This window comes from Mya arenaria, chromosome 10, assembly GCF_026914265.1.
Source record: "Mya arenaria isolate MELC-2E11 chromosome 10, ASM2691426v1".
Taxonomy (NCBI): domain Eukaryota; kingdom Metazoa; phylum Mollusca; class Bivalvia; order Myida; family Myidae; genus Mya; species Mya arenaria.
This window is the reverse complement of record NC_069131.1, coordinates 46726840-46746944: the sequence shown is the minus strand read 5'-3', so window position 1 is coordinate 46746944 and position 20105 is coordinate 46726840. Positions and strand designations below refer to the sequence as shown.

Below are 20105 nucleotides of genomic sequence, written 5' to 3'. Positions count from 1 at the left end.
TTAAAGTCATGTGATCGGGGGAAAATCACGCCATCCGTATACAGCGCGCCAATTGGTTGAACGGTAACTTGGATAAGTCGTTATCGATTCAAAATGACGTAACTACCGCTTGATAAAGCAGAAGTGACGTCATTTTGAATCGACACTTCTGTCGTTCCAGACAGTAGGCTGGGCTTGCTATTTGGCGCGCGCCATGTCTGCTGACCTAGTTATAATACGAACTTATTTGTGCAGAAGTGTTCTTATATGGAACATATTCGAGCAGAAATTTGAAAAATCTCTGGACGGTGATTGGCTCAGAAACTAGGGTGAACTATAAATGAAAGTTGTAAATTACTGGTATGTGGCTATTTCTTGTTGCCGACTTAGGTCATGTTCTAAGTTAACTCACCACCGTGATATGATTGAAATACTTCGAAAAAGGGCATAAAATCAAGAAACAAACAATCAACTCTATTGTATATACATGTATACTTGAAGCTTATTTCCTCCATTAACAAACATATCATGGAAACTATCATATCCAAATAGAAGATGACTTACTATAATATACTTAAACATATCGGAAATCACTTTAATAACTACATAACTTGTGCATACTCGCATCATATAGGTTATACACTTCATCAAAATATCTTTCCAAAGTAACTAACACACTAAATCATATTCTGTTGCCACTCAACTGAACCAGCTCGGGAGTTGAAGTAGTGTTTAATGTAGTTCCTCTGACTGACCCCAGCGGATGTCACCACATTTCTTCCATGGGTCCGATCACCATCAGCCAACTGTCTTCCTTGGCGCCATTCACCAGGTACTAATTGGTTATGCTCGTCCTCTTGGTCGACGGCCAGTCTTGCAATGGCAGGGTACCGTATGCTGATAAGGTTATGCAGTGTGACACATGCAAGAATAATCAAGTCAACGGTTTCGGGCATCTGGTTCAAGCAGCCAAGTAGGCACTGAAACCGCATAGCGAGAAGACCGAAGGCGTTTTCTACCACTCGTCTAGCCCTGGACAACCTAAAATGAAAGGATGGTGATGGTTTATAAGAACAAATTTCTGATTAAATGCATAGCTATTTTGCCAATAGTAATTCAAAAGATTGTCTAACCTGTAATTGAATATGCGCTCCTCGTTGGTCAAGTTGCGTCTGGAGTATGGCTTCATCATCCAAGTTCTCAACGGGAAGGCGTCATCTCCAATGAGGAAGTATGGGGTGTTCATGTCATCGCCAGGCAGTGGATCAGGGTCAGGCAAACCAAGGTTGTTTTCTTCTAGCATGGTTCTGAGTTCAGTGTTATTGAATAGCTGGGCATCGGATGCACTGCCATTAGCACCAACGCTTACCCAGATGAATTTGTAGTTTGCGTCTACGAGTGCGAGTAGTATTATGGAAAAGAAGCCTTTATAGTTATAGAACAGAGATCCAGAGTTCTTCGGGTTCTTTATCCTCACGTGCTTACCATCAAGAGCCCCGCAGACATGAGGAAAATTCCACTTGGTTCGGAAGTCATCTGCAATCTGCTGCCATTGTTCAGCAGTGACGACGTCTGGCAAAACCTCTTCAGAGTACTCCTGTATTATAGCATCCAAAACTTCAGGGACGAATTTACTTATTGTGTTACTTCCCACTCGGAATGAGTACATCAAGTCTGAATACGAGGCTCCAGTTGCGAGATGACGAAGAGTGACCGCCAACTTCAATCCAGGCTCCAGGGCTTCCCTGAAATAGAGATTGAACAATGATAAGTAATAACTAGCCTGCTATTATACAACGTATTAAAATTTCTTAAATATTAGTGACAATTGCACAGAGCTGTTGATGTCAATTGGTTGGAAAAGTAACTAGATGACTAATTATTTCAGAAATACGTGAAAATGATGGGGATCAAACCCATGATTTACCTGAAGTTGGTGTTCTTTTTCTGAATTCTGGGTGATATGCGATCAACAAGCTCCCCAAACATATCAGCGTCTACCCTTAGGAAATTTTTGTATCCTTTTGGGTCTTCCCTGTTTAGCTCCTGTAGCAGTTGCTCATAATGCCCATACAGGGGTCGTCGTGCAAGCCACTGCTTCATCCATATTTTCCTGCGCATTTGTCGCCTACGTCTATGCCTACGACCCTCAGCCTCTTCCTCTTGTTCCAACTCTAGCACTGCAATGGCCCTGTCTCTCTGGAGCTCTAACCATCTGGCCCACATCTGCAACTGCTCAATCTCCATAAATATGTATACTATGCTGGACACAACATATACCATGAAGTTTCAGGATGAAGTGATAATGATCAACACTGTTTGAAGTTTTTATTCTAAAAATTTTGGTACACGACTGTTCACGACCTTCTACGACTCGAGTACGACTATGACGATCGGGTCGGGGAAAGATCTGACACCGATCGAGCAGAGATCCAGTAGGTCGAGTTGAGATCGTGTAGGGATCGTGTAAAGGTCGGGATGATCGAGCGGAAATCGGAAAGGTGGTCGGGTTGACGTCGTGAAGGAGTCGTGAATAATCGTGTGGAAATCGTGTGTGATCGACAAGAGGTCGAGAAGAAGTCGTGTATTCGCCTTTAGTCGAGCATGGTCGGGCCTGATCGGGGAATTTGGGTGATCGGGATGATCGAGTTGATCTGATCGGCAGTGGGAACCCACCTTTACTGCCATTTGTTTATAATTAACTAACCCGATGAGTTATGCATAATATGATATGGTATTTTCTCGAACGAAGTACCATCCTCTGGAAATATCGATGTTACTTAATTATTTCGCTAAGTTCAATTTCTAGGGACTTTTATATTGGTCACAATTCCTAATTCTTAAATTCATACCCGACTGTCAGGCATATAAGCAGCGCATTTTTACAGTTTCTAGTTAATATTCGCGAAACGTTTTTGGTAAGATAAATATTATATGACTAAAACAGGCATAAAAAAGCCCAGAACTGCCACCTGTTACTTTTTTAGCTGTACAACATTAACAGGTAAACAACTTATGGTTTGCTCATTCCACTTAATAGGTAACATTATACCTGGTTAAATAGATAAGATTCATGTTACTACTTATCTATAAATGCATTTTTGGCTTCTAGCAGTATCTGGTTATCTAGTTATGATTTGCCAATTCCATTTCGTATGCAAAATACTAACTGGTTAACTAGATAAGATTCGTGTTACCACTTACTAAGTGAAATTTGCAAATTGTGTAATTGTATTGTTGTAATTTATCTTACCGAAAACGTTTCGCGCGTGGCATGTGTAACTGCAGTGATCACGTGGTAAGTGTTACTGCGATGATTGCGTGGTATGTGTTACTGCGATGATCACGTGGTATGTTTTACTGCGGCGATCACATGGTATGTGTTACTGCGATAATCACGTGGTATGTGTTACTGCAGTGATCACCTTGTATGTGTAACTGCGATGATCACGTGGTATGTGTAACTGCGATGATCACGTGGTATGTGTAACTGCGATGATCACGTGGTATGTGTAACTGCGTTGATCACGTGGTATGTGTTACAGCGGTGATCACGTGGTATGTGTTACAGCAGTGATCACGTGGTACGAGTAACTGCGGTGATCACGTGGTATGTTTTACTGTGATGATCACGTGGTATGTGTAACTGCGATGATCACGTGTTATGTGTTACTGCGATGATCACGTTGTATGTGTGACTGCGATGACCACGTTTTATGTGTAACTGCGATGATCACGTGGTATATGTAACTGCGATGATTACGTGGTATCTGTAACTGCGAAGATCACGTGTTATGTGTTACTGCGATGATCACGTTGTATATGTAACTGCGATGATCACGTTGTATATGTAACTGCGATGATCACGTGGTATGTGTACCTGCGATGATTACGTTGTATATGTAACTGCGATGATCACGTGGTATGTGTTAGTGCGATGATCACGTGGTATGTGTTCCTGCGATGGATACTGTACAGTAGAGGGAGGTAACCGCTGTGTGGAGTGTGTATATACTGTTTGAACAAAGTAGGCAGTTTACTCTCTAGCTTGCCTTGAATGGGAAAAATGAAAACGATAAAGAAAATAAGAGAGTTTTTTGATACATTTTATTAAATATTAGGGAATATAATATGTGCCATTCTTGGGTTTTAGGTGAGTACATTGAAATAAAACATTCACACTTTTTCATTGCAAATACAACTTAGTAAAATGCATGTTATACATTACAACACATTCTTGACACGTTTAAACAATGAAAATAGTCTTTTATTAATTTGAACCAGTTTAATTTTGGTAAAACTTGAGTTTGTTTAAGTTGTTTTTTTAAAGAAAACAAGATGACAGGTTCGCGCCCATGAACCCACACCAAATCAACTCAGCGCCACGATCAAATGTCAAAACTACTATCAGGCGGGAAAAAAGTTTCATTCAAAAAAAAATATGTCTATTAAATGCATGAACTGCTAGAAATTGAACTTCCCCCCAGAATATAAAATATTTCTTGATTTATTTCATTACAGTTTTTATCATTCAGCTCTAGGAAATCATATTTCTTTCTTTAATTTAGGTTATGGTAAATGTTTTCTGTTTGTTTTTGTTTCTTTTTATTAAAGGCAGACATCTCTCTCACCCGATGACGCTAAACACAGAATCAATTTGGAATGGCTTATCATACAGTAAAAACACAACAGATGATCTAGGGTTAAACTGAAAAGTACTTTAAAGTTCATAATTAGTTGGGAATATACAAGTTAAACAGCTTAATTGAAAGCCTTGTTCGCGAATCCGCTCATCGATCCGTTGCTGCTGCCGTCTTTTGGATAGTGCGCGCGCATCTTGAGCGCCAGGAAAGCATCAATGCACATGACGATAACAAGCACCGAGGCCAGAACCTAAATTGTAAAAGTAACACATGTACAGCGTGATCGTCAATTTGAATTATATGTTAATTAAAACAACAGCCCTAAAGCCAGTATTGAAAACATCCGTACGAGCATATATGAAGGTATAACATATTTTGGCGCACATGGATTTCACGTTTTTATTCTAACTGCCTCTTATTCACGATCGTTGGACAACATCCTTTTTTTACCTGAACACACCAATAGCTCAGTTGTAGAACGTCAACTTTGGGTACGGAAGGGATCCTGGGTTCAATCCCCGACCGCGTCATATCGAATTACGTTAAAATTGGTATCAGTAGTTCCTTTGCCTGACGCTCGTAATAAGATGTTAGTACTTGAAAATTTGGAGTACTCAGGGCTAGTTTAAACCCATGGAAGTCGTCTCTTTTGTATTGCTGATTAACAACAGGCATATAGAAGAACCGAGATATTAATTCGAAAAAGAGCTAGGTTATCGCACACGGACCGGACCGCCTTGTCTCTCACTCTGTTCTTCAACCTTTCTACTATCTAGATGTGAAACACACAATCAAAGAAATTGCAATCACTTCTTACTCATGTCACTTATGGTATTTGAATACACATAAAGGCGTGTTCGCATGGCGGTGTCAAGCTATAACAAAGGCAATGGGCGCGGGAAAACCTTTATGAACACTGAGAACCAATCAGAGCATATGTTTCCAGTACACAATGCCAATAAGAGCAATTTTTAAGATATGGTATTTATCGTCGAAAAAACGAGGGGAAACGAGCCTTTATCAATAAGAGTGGTAAAAATAGAAACAATTGTATTGTTTGGAAAAAAGACCGAAACACCTTCAATAATTACGAGGTACGTGTTCACCAGCACAAACAATAATCCAATTTCGGTAGTAGAACAAGTTGGAAATATTCCAAAATGAAACTAACCACAGAGAGGGTGATGAAGGTGTTTTGCTCGAAGCACTCCTGGGACTCCTCAAAGTCGCGACCGTTCACAGTAGCAGCGGAAGGGTCTGGAAAATAAACATATTAAATTATTTTTGACTTCAGCTGAAAGGGAAATTCAAATTTGGTCTCAAATTGGAATATTTATCACGTTTTATTAATTTAAAAAACAACATCGCTTCAAATCAGCCAAGCAGACCAAAGCATTTCTTGCAAAATATTAACAACATGAGCCTATTTGGTATCATTTAATTAGTTATGACATAATAATCAATACTGTCATTATGTATTATCTGAGTTTCATGTGGTAACCTTGTTTGTCGAAGGTTACATGTGCTTATCTTGTTTGACGAAGGTAACAGGTTATCATGTTTGTCGAATATTACATGTGCTTATCTTGTTTGTCGAATGTTACATGCGGTTATTATATTTGTGGAATGTTACATGTGCTCATCTTGTTTGTCGAAGGTTACATGTGCTTATCTTGTTTGTCGAATGTTGCATGTGCTTATCTTGTTTGTCGAAGGTTACATGTGCTCATCTTGTTTGTCGAAGGTTACATGTGCTTATCTTGTTTGTCGAAGGTTACATGTGCTCATCTTGTTTGTCGAAGGTTACATGTGCTTATCTTGTTTATCGAAGGTTACATGCGGTTATCATGTAAGTCGCATGTTTCATGTGGTTATCTTGTTTGTCGAATGTTACATGTGCTCATCTTGTTTGTCGAAGGTTGCATGTGCTTATCTTGTTTGTCGAAGGTTGCATGTGCTTATCTTGTTTGTCGAAGGTTACATGTGCTCATCTTGTTTGTCGAAGGTTACATGTGCTTATCTTGTTTATCGAAGGTTACATGCGGTTATCATGTAAGTCGCATGTTTCATGTGGTTATCTTGTTTGTCGAATGTTACATGGGCTCATCTTGTTTGTCGAAGGTTACATATGATTATCTTGTTTGTCGAAGGTTACATGTGCTTATCTTGTTTGTCGAATGTTGCATGTGATTATCTTGTTGTCGAAGGTTACATGCGGTTATCATGGTAGTCGCATGTTTTAAGTGCTTATCTTGTTTGCCGAATGTTACATGTGCTCATCTTGTTTGTCGAAGGTTACATGTGCTTATCTTGTTTGTCGAATGTTACATGTGGTTATCTTGTTTGTCGAAGGTTACCTGCGGTTATCATGTTTGTCGAATGTTACATGCGGTTATCATGTTTGTCGAATGTTACATGTGCTCATCTTGTTTGTCGAATGCTACATCTGTTAATCTTGTTTGTCGAATGTTACATGTGCTTATCCTGTTTGTCGATTGTTACATGTGGTTATCTTGTTTGTCGAATGTTACATATGCTTATCTTCTTTGTCGAAGGTTACATGCGGTTACCTTGTTTGTCGAATGTTACATGCGGTTTTCTTGTTTGTCAAATGTTACATGTGCTTATCTTGTTTGTCGAATGTTACATGCGGTTATCTTGTTTGTCGAATGTTACATGTGGTCATCTTGTTTTTCGAATGTTACATTGCTTATCTTGTTTGTCGAAGGTTACATGTGGTTATCTTGTTTGTCGAATGTTACATGTGCTTATCTTGTTTGTCGAAGGTTACATGTGGTTATCTTGTTTGTCGAATGTTACATGTGGTTATCTTGTTTGTCCAATGTTACATGTGCTTATCTTGTTTGTCGAATGTTACATGCGGTTATCTTGTTTGTCGAATGTTACATGTGGTCATCTTGTTTTTCGAATGTTACATTGCTTATCTTGTTTGTCGAAGGTTACATGTGGTTATCTTGTTTGTCGAATGTTACATGTGCTTATCTTGTTTGTCGAAGGTTACATGTGGTTATCTTGTTTGTCGAATGTTACATGTGGTTTTCTTGTTTGTCAAATGTTACATGTGCTTATCTTGTTTGTCGAATGTTACATGCGGTTATCTTGTTTGTCGAATGTTACATGTGGTCATCTTGTTTTTCGAATGTTACATTGCTTATCTTGTTTGTCGAAGGTTACATGTGGTTATCTTGTTTTTCGAATGTTACATTGCTTATCTTGTTTGTCGAAGGTTACATGTGGTTATCTTGTTTGTCGAATGTTACATGTGCTTATCTTCTTTGTCGAAGGTTACATGCGGTTACCTTGTTTGTCGAATGTTACATGTGGTTATCTTGTTTGTCCAATGTTACATGTGCTTATCTTGTTTGTCGAAGGTTACATGTGGTTATCTTGTTTGTCGAATGTTACATGTGCTTATCTTGTTTGTCGAAGGTTACATGTGCTTATCTTGTTTGTCGAAGTTACATGCGGTTATCATGTTTGTCGAATGTCACATGTGGTTATCTTGTTTTTCGAATATTACATGTGCTTAACTTGTTTGTAGAATATTACATGTGGTTATCTTGTTTGTCGAATGTTACATGTGCTTATTTTGTTTATCGAATGTAACATGTGCTTATCATGTTTGTGGAATATAACATGTGGTTACCATGTTTGTCAAAGGTTACATTTGGGCATCTTATGAGCCGAACGTTACATGCTTTCCGTCGAAGGTTACATGTGGTCAACTTATTTGGCGAAGCTTACATGTGGTCAACTTATTTGTCGAATGTTACATGTGCTCATCTTGTTTGCCGAATGTTACATGTGCTTATTATATTTGTGGAATGTTACATGTGCTTATCTTGTTTGTCGAGTGTTACATGTGCTTATCTTGTTTGTCGAATGTTTCATGTGCTCATCTTGTTTGTCGAATGTTACATGTGATTATCTTGTTGTCGAAGGTTACATGCGGTTATCATGGTAGTCGCATGTTTTAAGTGCTTATCTTGTTTGCCGAATGTTACATGTGCTTATCTTGTTTGTCGAATGTTACATGTGCTCATCTTGTTTGTCGAATGTTACATGTGCTTATCTTGTTTGTCGAATGTTACATGTGCTTATCTTTTTTGTCGAATGTTACATGTGCTCATCTTCTTTGTCGAAGGTTACATGCGGTTATCATGTTTGTCGAATGTTACATGCGGTTATCTTGTTTGTCGAATGTTACATGCGGTTTTCTTGTTTGTCGAATATTACATGTGCTTATCTTGTTTGTCGAATGTTACATGCGGTTTTCTTGTTTGTCGAATGTTACATGTGGTCATCTTGTTTGTCGAATGTTACATGTGGTTATCTTGTTTGTCGAATGTTGTATGTGCTTATCTTGTTTGTCGAATGTTACATGTCGTCATCTTGTTTGTAGAATGTTACATGTGCTTATCTTGTTTGTAGTAGTTACATGCGGTTATCATGTTTGTCGAATGTCACATGTGGTCATCTTGTTTGTCTAATGTTACATGTGGTCATCTTGTTTGTCGAATGTTACATGTGCTTATCTTGTTTGTCGAATGTTACATGTGCTCATCTTGTTTGTCGAAGGTTACATGTGGTTATCTTGTTTGTAGAATGTTACATGTGGTTATCTTGTTTGTCGAAGGTTACATGTGCTTATTTTGTTTATCGAATGTAACATGTGCTTATCATGTTTGTGGAATATAATATGTGGTTACCATGTTTGTCAAAGGTTACATTTGGGCATCTTATGAGCCGAAGGTTACATGCTTTCCGTCGAAGGTTACATGTGGTCAACTTATTTGGCGAAGCTTACATGTGGTCAACTTATTTGTCGAATGTTACATGTGTTCATCTTGTTTGTCGAATGTTACATGTGCTTATTATATTTGTGGAATGTTACATGTGCTTATCATGTTTGTCGAGTGTTACATGTGCTTATCTTGTTTGTCAAATGTTACATGTGCTCATCTTGTTTGTCGAATGTTACATGTGCTTATCTTGTTTGTCGAATGTTACATGTGCTTATCTTGTTTGTCGAATGTTACATGTGCTCATCTTGTTTGTCGAAGGTTACATGTGCTCATCTTTTTTGTCGAATGTTACATGTGCTTATCTTGTTTGTCGAATGTTAAATGTGCTTATCTTGTTTGTCGAATGTTACATGTGCTCATCTTTTTTGTCGAATGTTACATGTGCTCATCTTGTTTGTCGAAGGTTACATGCGGTTATCATGTTTGTCGAAGGTTACATGCGGTTATCTTGTTTGTCGAATGTTACATGCGGTTTTCTTGTTTGTCGAATGTTACATGTGCTTATCTTGTTTGTCGAATGTTACATGCGGTTATCTTGTTTGTCGAATGTTACATGTGGTCATCTTGTTTGTCGAATGTTACATGTGGTTATCTTGTTTGTCGAATGTTGTATGTGCTTATCTTGTTTGTCGAATGTTACATGTGGTCATCTTGTTTGTAAAATGTTACATGTGCTTATCTTGTTTGTAGTAGTTACATGCGGTTATCATGTTTGTCGAATGGCACATGTGGTCATCTTGTTTGTCGAATGTTACATGTGGTCATCTTGTTTGTCGAATGTTACATGTGCTTATCTTGTTTGTCGAATGTTACATGTGCTCATCTTGTTTGTCGAAGGTTACATGTGGTTTTCTTGTTTGTAGAATGTTGCATGTGGTTATCTTGTTTGTCGAAGGTTACATGTGCTTATTTTGTTTATCGAATGTAACATGTGCTTATCTCGTTTGTGGAATATAACATGTGGTTGTCATGTTTGTCAAAGGTTACATGTGGGCATCTTATTTGGCGAAGCTTACATGTGGTCAACTTTTTTTTTCGAATGTTACATGTGCTCATCTTGTTTATCGAATGTTACATGTGCTTATTATATTTGTCAAATATTACATGCGGTTATCTTGTTTGTCGAATGTTACATGTGCTTATTTTGTTTGTCGAATGTAACATGTGCTTATCATGTTTGTGGAATATAATATGTGGTCACCATGTTTGTCAAAGGTTACATTTGGGCATCTTATGAGCCGAAGGTTACATGTTTTCCGTCGAAGGTTACATGCGGTCAACTTATTTGGCGAAGCTTACATATGGTCAACTTATTTGTCGAATGTTACATGTGCTCATCTTGTTGTTCGAATGTTACATGTGCTTATTATATTTGTCGAATGTTACATGCGGTTATCATGTTTATCGAATGTTGCATGTGCTTATCTTGTTTGTCGAAGGTTACATGCGGTTATCATGTTTGTCGAATGTTACATGTGCTTATCTTGTTTAACGAATGTTACATGTGGTCATTTTATTGGATGAAGGTTAAATGTTGTCATCTTGTTTGTCGAATGTTATATGTGGTTATCTTGTTTGTCGAATGTTTCATGTGCTTATCTTGTTTGTCGAAGGTTACATGTGCTTTTCTTGTTTGTCGAGAGTTACATGTGCGAATCTTGTTTGTCGAATGTAACGTGTGCTTATCTTTTTTGTCGAATGCTACTTGTGCGTATCTTGTTTGTCGAAAGAAACATGTTGTTATCTGGTTTGTCGAATGTAACATGTTCTTATCATGTTTGTCGAAGGTAACATGTGGTAAACATATCTTGTCAGGAGTTTGTAACACTTGGTTTGGTCGTTGCCATAGGTTGTGATAGGTTGTGATATGTGGTTACCTTGTTTGTTTAGGGTAATGGTGTAAGTCGCAGAGACTGTTGTTGGCAAGAATGAAGGCCTCCAATACGTGTCAGTGTCATTGGCTGCCTGTCGGCGCCGCCTGTTGGGAGCAGGGCACTGGTCTGTGTAAGAGTCTCCGTTACCCAGATTGCCCTGAAACCAATTCATTAATGCAATCATTGTATATACGCCTGGTATATAAATAATTATCCAGTTAACATAAAACTGAAACTAGAGATGATGATGTGGAACACACACCGGGGATGTCAGACGACAACTTCAAATAAATGGGGTTAATTGATTTCAAATCATTTATCATACCGCCAAGCATATTGTCACCTTCTTTCTATTAATTTACTTTTGCTGTCCAGTTTGTGCCTCAAACCACTTAGAAGTTGTTTTCGGAATTGGTAATTATCAGAGCATCGACTTTGACCATAAACGTGGCAAAGTAATTGTTGCCCTTGGAGTCAACATTAGATGAACTTTCACAGTGAAACCAGTTGGCATTTAAACTACTTACAAAACACCGTTTGTCGTCGATACTTCTACAGTAAGCACATTTGCAGGTGACGACGGTGGTGAGATCTTCATCAATGGAGATCCGGGCGTATGAAACAGCCTCCACCGGCTTGGATCTGATACACAAAGAAAACAAACAAACGGAATCACATATTTTTTCATTGACGATTACCCTTTATTTTTTATTTGTTTAATACACAAATGCTCTGGGTATATCTTATAGAGTACCAAAGCAATCAATACAGAGGATAATTGTCTCTTTAAGTGTATAATCGCAATATCTTTCACCGAGTGAGCACCAAAAGTTATATTTCACGAGTGACGTATTTACTTGTGGTGTTTCCAAATTGAACTTGATTGCGATCATAAACTAAAATGGACATTGTTTTCTTCTTGTCTTTATATGCTTATATGCGATAGGACTAGGACAAATTTGTCCAAAGTTTTCTGGAATAAAGCGAAATAAATGTGAATGCATTTGTGGGATCCAGTTTACTTATACTAATGTGGCAACACATATAAATAATGTATCTCAAATTGCGCCTCTTTGTGTAGAACACGTTTGGTGGTCCTTCCGTAGTTATGGATGAACTCACAGTGGCTTGAATTTTGTAAATAAAATGGGATCATTGACTATTAATTTGTTGCAACTATGCCGTTTCTGCATAAAAAGGTTTGTTAAGATTAAATACATGTTATAATGAATTGTTAAATCTTAACCATTACACCTTCAAAACACGTTCTTAGTTGTGATCACGTTTCGATTTTGGGATTGCTATTCAATAGGGCGTTAATAGGTCAAATCTTGCCGATTACACAACGAATCAATGTATAAAATAGTAGTCGAAAATATATTGATATAATGATTCCGTCTTTGACGGCTTTAGCAGAAACGATGAGTAAATTGGTTGTGCTACTTAATGCAAATGTAATTGGTTACCTCCATGTGGACTCACACTTCGAGCAACTTGGTTACCTCCATGTGGACTCACACTTCGAGCAACTTGGTTACCTCCATGTGGACTCACACTTTGAGCAACTTGGTTACCTCCATGTGGACTCACACTTCGAGCAACTTGGTTGCCTCCATGTGGACTCACACTTCGAGCAATTTGGTTGCCTCCATGTGGACTGACACTTCGAGCAACTTGGTTGCCTCCATGTGGACTCACACTTCGAACAACTAGATTACCTCCATGTGGACTCACACGACTCACACTTCGCGCAACTAGGATACCTCCATGTGGACTCACACTTCGCGCAACTAGAATACCTCCATGTGGACTCACACTTCGAGCAACTTGGTTACCTCCATGTGGACTCACACTTCGTGCAACTAGAATACCTCCATGTGGACTCACACTTCGAGCAACTTGGTTGCCTCCATGTGGACTGACACTTCGAGCAACTTGGTTACCTCCATGTGGACTCACACTTCGTGCAACTAGAATACCTCCATGTGGACTCACACTTTGAGCAACTAGGATAATTAATTTCAAACATAACTATTGAGTACCTGTGAGAATTTGGAACCTCCAAGTATGACTTAGCAGTGAGTCCTGCAGCGTACTGGAATGTGAAGTCATCCCACTGCAAGAACGGAGAGTTGCCTAACCCACACCTGAAATCACCAATACAAATTGTATTACTAATATATGAGCTCTAAGTTAAGCAAGAAATACAATCGAGTCTTGAATTGACATCCTAGTTCAAATTATGTGATTTTTATACGCCCGAAGAGTCGTATTATGTTATGGCCTCCATCGTCTGTCCGTCTGTCTGTCCGTCTGTCCGTCCGTTAGCAATTCCGTGTCCGGGTCATAACTTGGTAACTAATAAAGCGATTTTCAAATAACTTTATACAAATCATCACTACATGAAAAGGATGTGTCGCGCGCAATTTCCAGGTCCATACCTCAAAGACTAGAATCACCATGGGGTTGCGTTAGCAAATCCGTGTCCGGGCCACAACTTGGTCACTAATAAAGTCATTTTCAAATAACTTTATACAAAGCAGCATTACATTAAAAGGATGTGTCGCGCGTAATTTCCAGGTTCATACCTCAAACACTAGAATCACCATGTGTGTGAGTGGGGGGGGGGGGGGGGCGTTAGCAATTCCATGTCGAGGCCATAACTGGGTTACTACTAAAGCAATTTTCAAATAACTTAATACAAATCATCTCTACATTAAAAGGATTTGTCAAGCATGCTTTCCAGGTCCGTACCTCAAAGGCTAATTTCACTGGGGGCGTTAGCAATTCCGTGTCCGGGTCATAACTTGGTAACTAATAAAGCGATTTTCAGTTACAACTTTATACAAATCATCACTACATTAAAAGGATGTGTCGCGCGCAATTTCCAGGTCCATACCTCAAAGACTAGAATCATCATGGGGTGCGTTAGCAAATCCGTGTCCGGGCCACAACTTGGTCACTAATAAAGTCATTTTCAAATAACTTTATACAAAGCATCATTACATTAAAAGGATGTGTCGCGCGTAATTTCCAGGTCCATACCTCAAACACTAGAATCACCATGGGGGGGCGTTAGCAATTCCATGTCGAGGCCATTACTGGGTTACTACTAAAGCAATTTTCAAATAACTTTATACAAATCATCTCTACATTAAAAGGATTTGTCAAGCATGCTTTCCAGGTCCGTACCTCAAAGGCTAATTTCACTGGGGGGGGGGGGCGTTAGCAATTCCGTTAGCAATTCCGTGTCCAGGCCACAACTTTGTGTTACTACTAATAAAGGAATTTTTAGAAAACGTGTCCTAGCCACAATTTCGTAACCAATAAAGCAATTTTAGATAACTTTATACAACTTATTGCTACATTAAAAGGATGTGTTGTGAGCACTTTCCAAGTCCTGCTACTTTTAAACTTAGTAAGCAGTATACCAGCATAACCTAAATGTTTATTAAGACCTCAAGCCGAATCTTCTTCGGGCGTATAATGCTCCGTTTCGCGGTGCTCTTGTTTATAATGTTATCGAAGAGCAGAATTTAAAGAAATGTAAATGAATTCGCACGTACCTGGTACAAATGCCATAACAAATTGATGACAATACTTATAATATTACCATGCTGTTACACCAATAGTGATTGCAGAATATGTTCGTGTTTATACATTTAAAGTTAGCTCAAAATCAATTTGCAAAATCCATATCATATGAATTTCGGTTAAATTAGATTTGGTCATGGTTAAAAATACGGATGGAATTACTGTATATATGACTTACAAGTGATTTATAAAGATTCGTTTATTTGAAGGAATGAGTTGACATAAAGGTGCGTATATGGTATGTACATTAGTCTACAAACAACTTAGGTGTGTGCATTTTTATACGGACCGATGACAATCGAGGATTTTTTTATTTTTATGTAGATTGATACTAAATAATGCACCAAAACCTAGTTGCAGAGAGTATATTTCAGTATATTTTTCACCAAGGCTTACTTGTTAAGCTTAGTAGTGTCAGTAGTAAAATATAGCATATTGGTGTTTGCTTTTCTTGTGGACCCATGCCAATCAAGGATTTTACAAATTTTATGTTCAAAAAGATCAGTGGCTGACGTACGTCCGCTCTATTTCCTTTAGATAGTCACAATGGAACTCTAAACATATACTAAGTGTTAAGTTTTTAATAGTTGTATCAGAATTTAGAAATATATTTTAAGTTCCAACCAGAAAACATAGAACATGCATTTAGACATATCGTATATTATTTCCAGTTGTAGAGGTCAAGGCGGAGAACTCATTTAGAAAAATCAAATTCAAATATCGACTCAAAATAAATTTTGAAATCAACAGAATGGAAAAGCAGTCTCGATGCCATTGATTTGACTGCCATCTCCGACAACAAACGACAAACTACCCACCCATCTTCGTCAGTGATGTCTGTAATCTCCGATGCACCGTTTCTAAATATAGTATTTCCAGTGGATAAAGGCCTCGATTGGCAATCATACAAGAACATCCCAAGTGGAGAGTAACCATCAGCTGAAAATCAAAGTTCTACTTTAGTGCATTCCTAACTAGACTTTATCTGAATAAAGCAGCATTACATAACGATGAGCCTGAAGGCCTGACCTAGAGCTTTAAGGTATAGACGTGGGTCTTCAACGCAAAGCCTCGTACTTGTGTACCGAACACATTTGCCTAGTAATTTAATAGTCCCTTCAGTGTATGACCAAATAACAGCCCGGGCAAGATCAACTATACCTCTATCTGCCTGTATTTAAAGCATTTTAAATGATTAAACTCGAAGTGTGACGGCAGGGTTGTGGGTCCTGCACACGACAAATCGCCTGTATGTACCGGAGGCACGGACTGATGATGCAATTTCATACCTACCTTAGAGGCCATAAAAGTGTTTGTTTGAGAGCAAATAAGCAATAAATCACAATAAAGTTCACCCGTCAACATCAAAAGTTAAGATTTCACTCAATATCGATATTGTTTTGGCATTCCATCCTGTGAAAATTGTGATGATGAATTGGGGTGCTGTTAAGAAGGGGTAATGTAGTGCGGTGATGTAATGCGGTGGTGTAGTCTGGTGGTATAGAGTGGTGGTGTATTGTGTGTGGTGGTGCATAGTTGTGGTGTAGTGTGGTGGTGCAGTGTGGTGGTGTAATGTGGTGATGTAGTATGGTGGTGTAGTGTGGTGGTGCAGTGTTGTGGTGTAGTGTGGTCGTGTAGTGTGGTGATGTAGTGTGGTGGTGTAGTGTAGTGTAGTGGTGTAGTGTTGTGGTGTAATATGGGGATGTTGTGTTGTGGTGTAGTGTGGTGATATAGTGTGGTGGTGTAGTGTGGTGGTGTAGTGTGGCAATGTAGTGCGGTGATGTAGTGTGGAGGTGTAGTGTGGTGATGAAGTGTGGTGGTGTAGTGTTGTGATGTAGTGTTGTGATGTAGTGTGGTGATGTAATGTGATGATGTAGTGTGGTGATGTAGTGTGGTGATGTTGTGTGGTGATGTAGTATTGGGATGTAGTGTGGGATGTAGTGTGGTGTTGTAGTGTGGTGATATAGTGTGGTGGTGTAGTGCGGTGATGTAGTGTGGTGATGTAGTGTGGTGATGTAGTGTGGTGGTGTAGTGTTGTGATGAAGAGTGGTGGTGTAGTGCGGTGGTGTAGTGTGGTGGTGCAGTGTTGTAGTGTAGTGTGGTGGTGTAGTGCGGTGATGTAGTGTGGTGGTGTAGTGTGGTGATGAAGTGTGGTGGTGTAGTGTTGTGATGTAGTGTTGTGATGTAGTGTGGTGATGTAATGTGGTGATGTAGTGTGGTGATGTAGTGTTGTGATGTAGTGTGGTGATGTAGTGTTGTGATGTAGTGTTGTGATGTAGTGTGGTGATGTAATGTGGTGATGTAGTGTGGTGATGTAGTGTGGTGATGTAGTGTTGTGATGTAGTGTGGTGATGTAATGTGGTGATGTTGTGTGGTGATGTAGTATTGGGATGTAGTGTGGGATGTAGTGTGGTGTTGTAGTGCGGTCATGTGGTGTGATAATGTAATGTGGTGGTGTAGTGTGGTGATGTAGTGTGGTGATGTAGTGTGGTGGTGTAGTGTGGTGGTGTAGTGTGGTGGTGTAGTGTGTTGTGGTGGTGTAGTGTTTTGGTGTAGTGTTTTGGTGGTGTATTGTTGTTGTGTAGTGTTGTGGTGTAGTGTGTTGGTGAAGTGTTGTGGTGTAATGTGTGGATGTATTGGTGGTGGTGGTGGTGGTGGTGGTGTAGTGTTGTGGTGTAGTGTGGTGGTGGTGGTGTAGTGTGGTGGTGTAGTGTGTTGGTGGTGTATTGTTGGGTGTAGTGTGGTGGTGTAGTGTGTTTGTGTAGTGTTGTGGTGTAATGTGTGGATGTATTGTGGGGATGTAGTGTTGTGGTGTAGTGTGGTGCTGGTGGTGGTGGTTGTGGTGGTGGTGGTGGTGGTGGTGGTGATGGTGGTGATGGTGTAGTGTTGTGGTGTAGTTTAGTGGTGGTTGTAGTGGTGTAGTGTTGTGGTGTAGTGTTTTGGTGGTGTATTGTTGTGGTGTAGTGTGGTGGTGTAGTGTTGTGGATGTAGTGTGGTGATGAGGTGTGGTTGTAATGCAGTGGGGTTGTGTAGTGTTGTGGTGTAGTGTGGGGATGTAGTGTGGTGATGTAATGTGGTGATGTAGTGTTGTGGTGTAGTGGACTGGTGTAGTGTTATGGTGTAATGTGGGGATGTATTGTGGTGATGTAGTGTGGTGATGTTGTGTGGTGATGTAGTATTGCGATGTAGTGTGGGATGTAGTGTGGTGTTGTAGTGCGGTCATGTAGTGTGATAATGTAATGTGGTGATGTAGTGTGGTGGTGTAGTGTGGTAGTGTAGTATGGTGGTGTAGTGTGGTGGTGTACTGTTTTGGTGTAGTATTTTGGTGGTTTAGTGTTGTTGTGTAGTGTTGTGGTTTAGTGGGGTGGTGTAGTGATGTGGTGTAATGTGAGATGTATTGTGGTGATGTAGTGTTGTGGTATAGTGTGTTGGTGTAGTGTTGTGGTGTAATGTGGGGTGTATTGTGGTGATGTAGTAGTGTGGAGTAGTGTGTTGGTGTAGTGTTGTGGTGTAGTATGGGATGTATTGTGGTGATGTTGTGTTGTGGTGTAGTGTGTTGGTGTAGTGTTGTGGTGTAATGTGGGATGTATTGTGGTGATGTAGTGTTGTGGTGTAGTGTGTTGGTGTAGTGTTGTGGTGTAATGTGGGGATGTATTGTGGTGATGTAGTGGTGTGGTGTAGTGTGTTGGTGTATTGTTGTGGTGTAGTGTGGGGATGTATTGTGGTGATGTAGTGTTGTGGGGTAGTGTTGTGGGGTAGTGTTGTGGTGTAATGTGGGATGTATTGTGGTGATGTAGTGTTGTGGTGTAGTGTGATCTTTAACTGGAACAGTGTGATGCTCAGTATGGCTGTTATACACGATAAGTTTCATATCTTGCTCTTCATGTTTAAAAGAAGAGCATTAACACATTTCTCTAAAACAGAACATTTTAATCAATATAAATGATCACTGGTGATATTTTTAACTCCAATTTTAATACCCTTCGGTAAGTTTATATACGAAACCATAGGACACCATTGAACACATTTGGTAAGAAAATAATACGGATCCTACCAGTTCATGATAACAGGTGGGCCAGGTATTAGCTAGGGTATTGTTTTTTTAGTATCCAGGTCGGGGTGGAGCCATAAACACTTATTATATGCTTTACATTGGTGTATATTCACTTGATATAGATTTATCAAAATATAAATAAAAAAATAAAAATAATATTTTTCACTGTTTTGAAATTTTAGCCCATTCTCACGTCCAGATCAAACATTAGCACGCACATGGCTGGGAGAAAACGACGTCATTTCCGAAATTACGTTTATTTCGCATACAACATGGCGCGCTTTTCTGAAAACTGCGATACAATGTCATTTTTTTGTCCTCGTGAAATATGTCTGTTGGTTCTCACTCGGTGAAATATAGTGCGATCTTACACCGAAACAAATACTTATCATCTATATACCCATCAGGGGTGGTAAACACATAACATTATATATGTTTTAGCATTCCGTACAGTTATTGCCTCCACTTATATCTAACTATCCTTAAATCAAAAATGAATTCATATTCGAACACGCACTTACCGAAGTATAAAGGCTGACCACCCTGATCGGCAATGGTAATAGATGCTTCAAACACCAAGGGTGTTCCTAATGGAATGGGGCCATTCACCTCATCTGCATCGGGAATAACCTCCAAATCGGCCCATTTACTTCGGTCAGTCGTATCATCGGCATCGTACACTGTCAAAACGGTAACGAATTGAAGTATAAGTCTGAGTTTTTGATCGAATATCCTCATCACTCTCATAATGCAATACAAAACAATAATAGCAAAGTGAACACAGAGCTTAGCCACAAAGACAAAAAGATAACATTCACAGGTTACGCAAATATGAAAATATATATTAACTTTTCCAAAACAATAGAAACTGCAGGGAGAAGCCCAGCAGCCAAACAGTGAGCCCGACTTCTGGTTGAAGACACAAGGGCCAATTAGAAACAAACACGAAACAAGACGGAAAAACATTACACGATAAGAAATATTGGTAAATGAGGATAAATGTCCAATGTAATGCGTAAAAAGCCACTTAAAAGCCTAGGCATTGTACACGACCACGAACTTTACGGGAAGAAAGTATACGGTAAATGTTCTTTCGATATTTTTATTGAAGGAGGGTAGGGAGTGTGTGGGAATC

At 39.3% G+C, this 20105-nt stretch overlaps 2 protein-coding genes across 2 annotated transcripts in view; both read right to left on the bottom strand.

Moving 5' to 3' along the window:
- Positions 1-299: 299 nt before the first annotated feature.
- Positions 300-2649, bottom strand: LOC128205186 (putative nuclease HARBI1). Its single transcript, XM_052906660.1, has 3 exons — positions 1907-2649; positions 1113-1724; positions 300-1020 (listed from the first exon to the last, which is right to left on the bottom strand). The coding sequence occupies exons 1-3, from the start codon at positions 2260-2262 to the stop codon at positions 657-659; spliced, it is 1332 nt and encodes a 443-aa protein (XP_052762620.1). The 5' UTR covers positions 2263-2649; the 3' UTR covers positions 300-656.
- A 1429-nt stretch (positions 2650-4078) lies between these two features.
- The window catches only part of LOC128206688 (uncharacterized), a 36732-nt gene continuing 20705 nt past the window's right edge, over positions 4079-20105 (bottom strand). The window contains exons 8-14 of the mRNA XM_052909301.1: positions 19492-19650; positions 15735-15855; positions 13365-13469; positions 11850-11964; positions 11326-11479; positions 5794-5879; positions 4079-4872 (exon numbers count right to left, since the gene is read on the bottom strand). Of these exons, the coding sequence (XP_052765261.1) occupies positions 4741-4872; positions 5794-5879; positions 11326-11479; positions 11850-11964; positions 13365-13469; positions 15735-15855; positions 19492-19650 (872 nt within the window). The 3' untranslated portion in view covers positions 4079-4740. The remainder of the gene's footprint in view (positions 4873-5793; positions 5880-11325; positions 11480-11849; positions 11965-13364; positions 13470-15734; positions 15856-19491; positions 19651-20105) is intronic.

Bases quoted from the DNA above. Each gene is read 5' to 3' on its own strand.
- LOC128205186 (XM_052906660.1), bottom strand. From the start codon at position 2,262: ATGGTATATGTTGTGTCCAGCATAGTATACATATTTATGGAGATTGAG. The intron at 1,725-1,906 runs GTAAATCATGGG...TCTCTATTTCAG, and splicing joins AAAAAGAACACCAACTTCAG to GGAAGCCCTGGAGCCTGGAT. The intron at 1,021-1,112 runs GTTAGACAATCT...CTTTCATTTTAG, and splicing joins GAGCGCATATTCAATTACAG to GTTGTCCAGGGCTAGACGAG.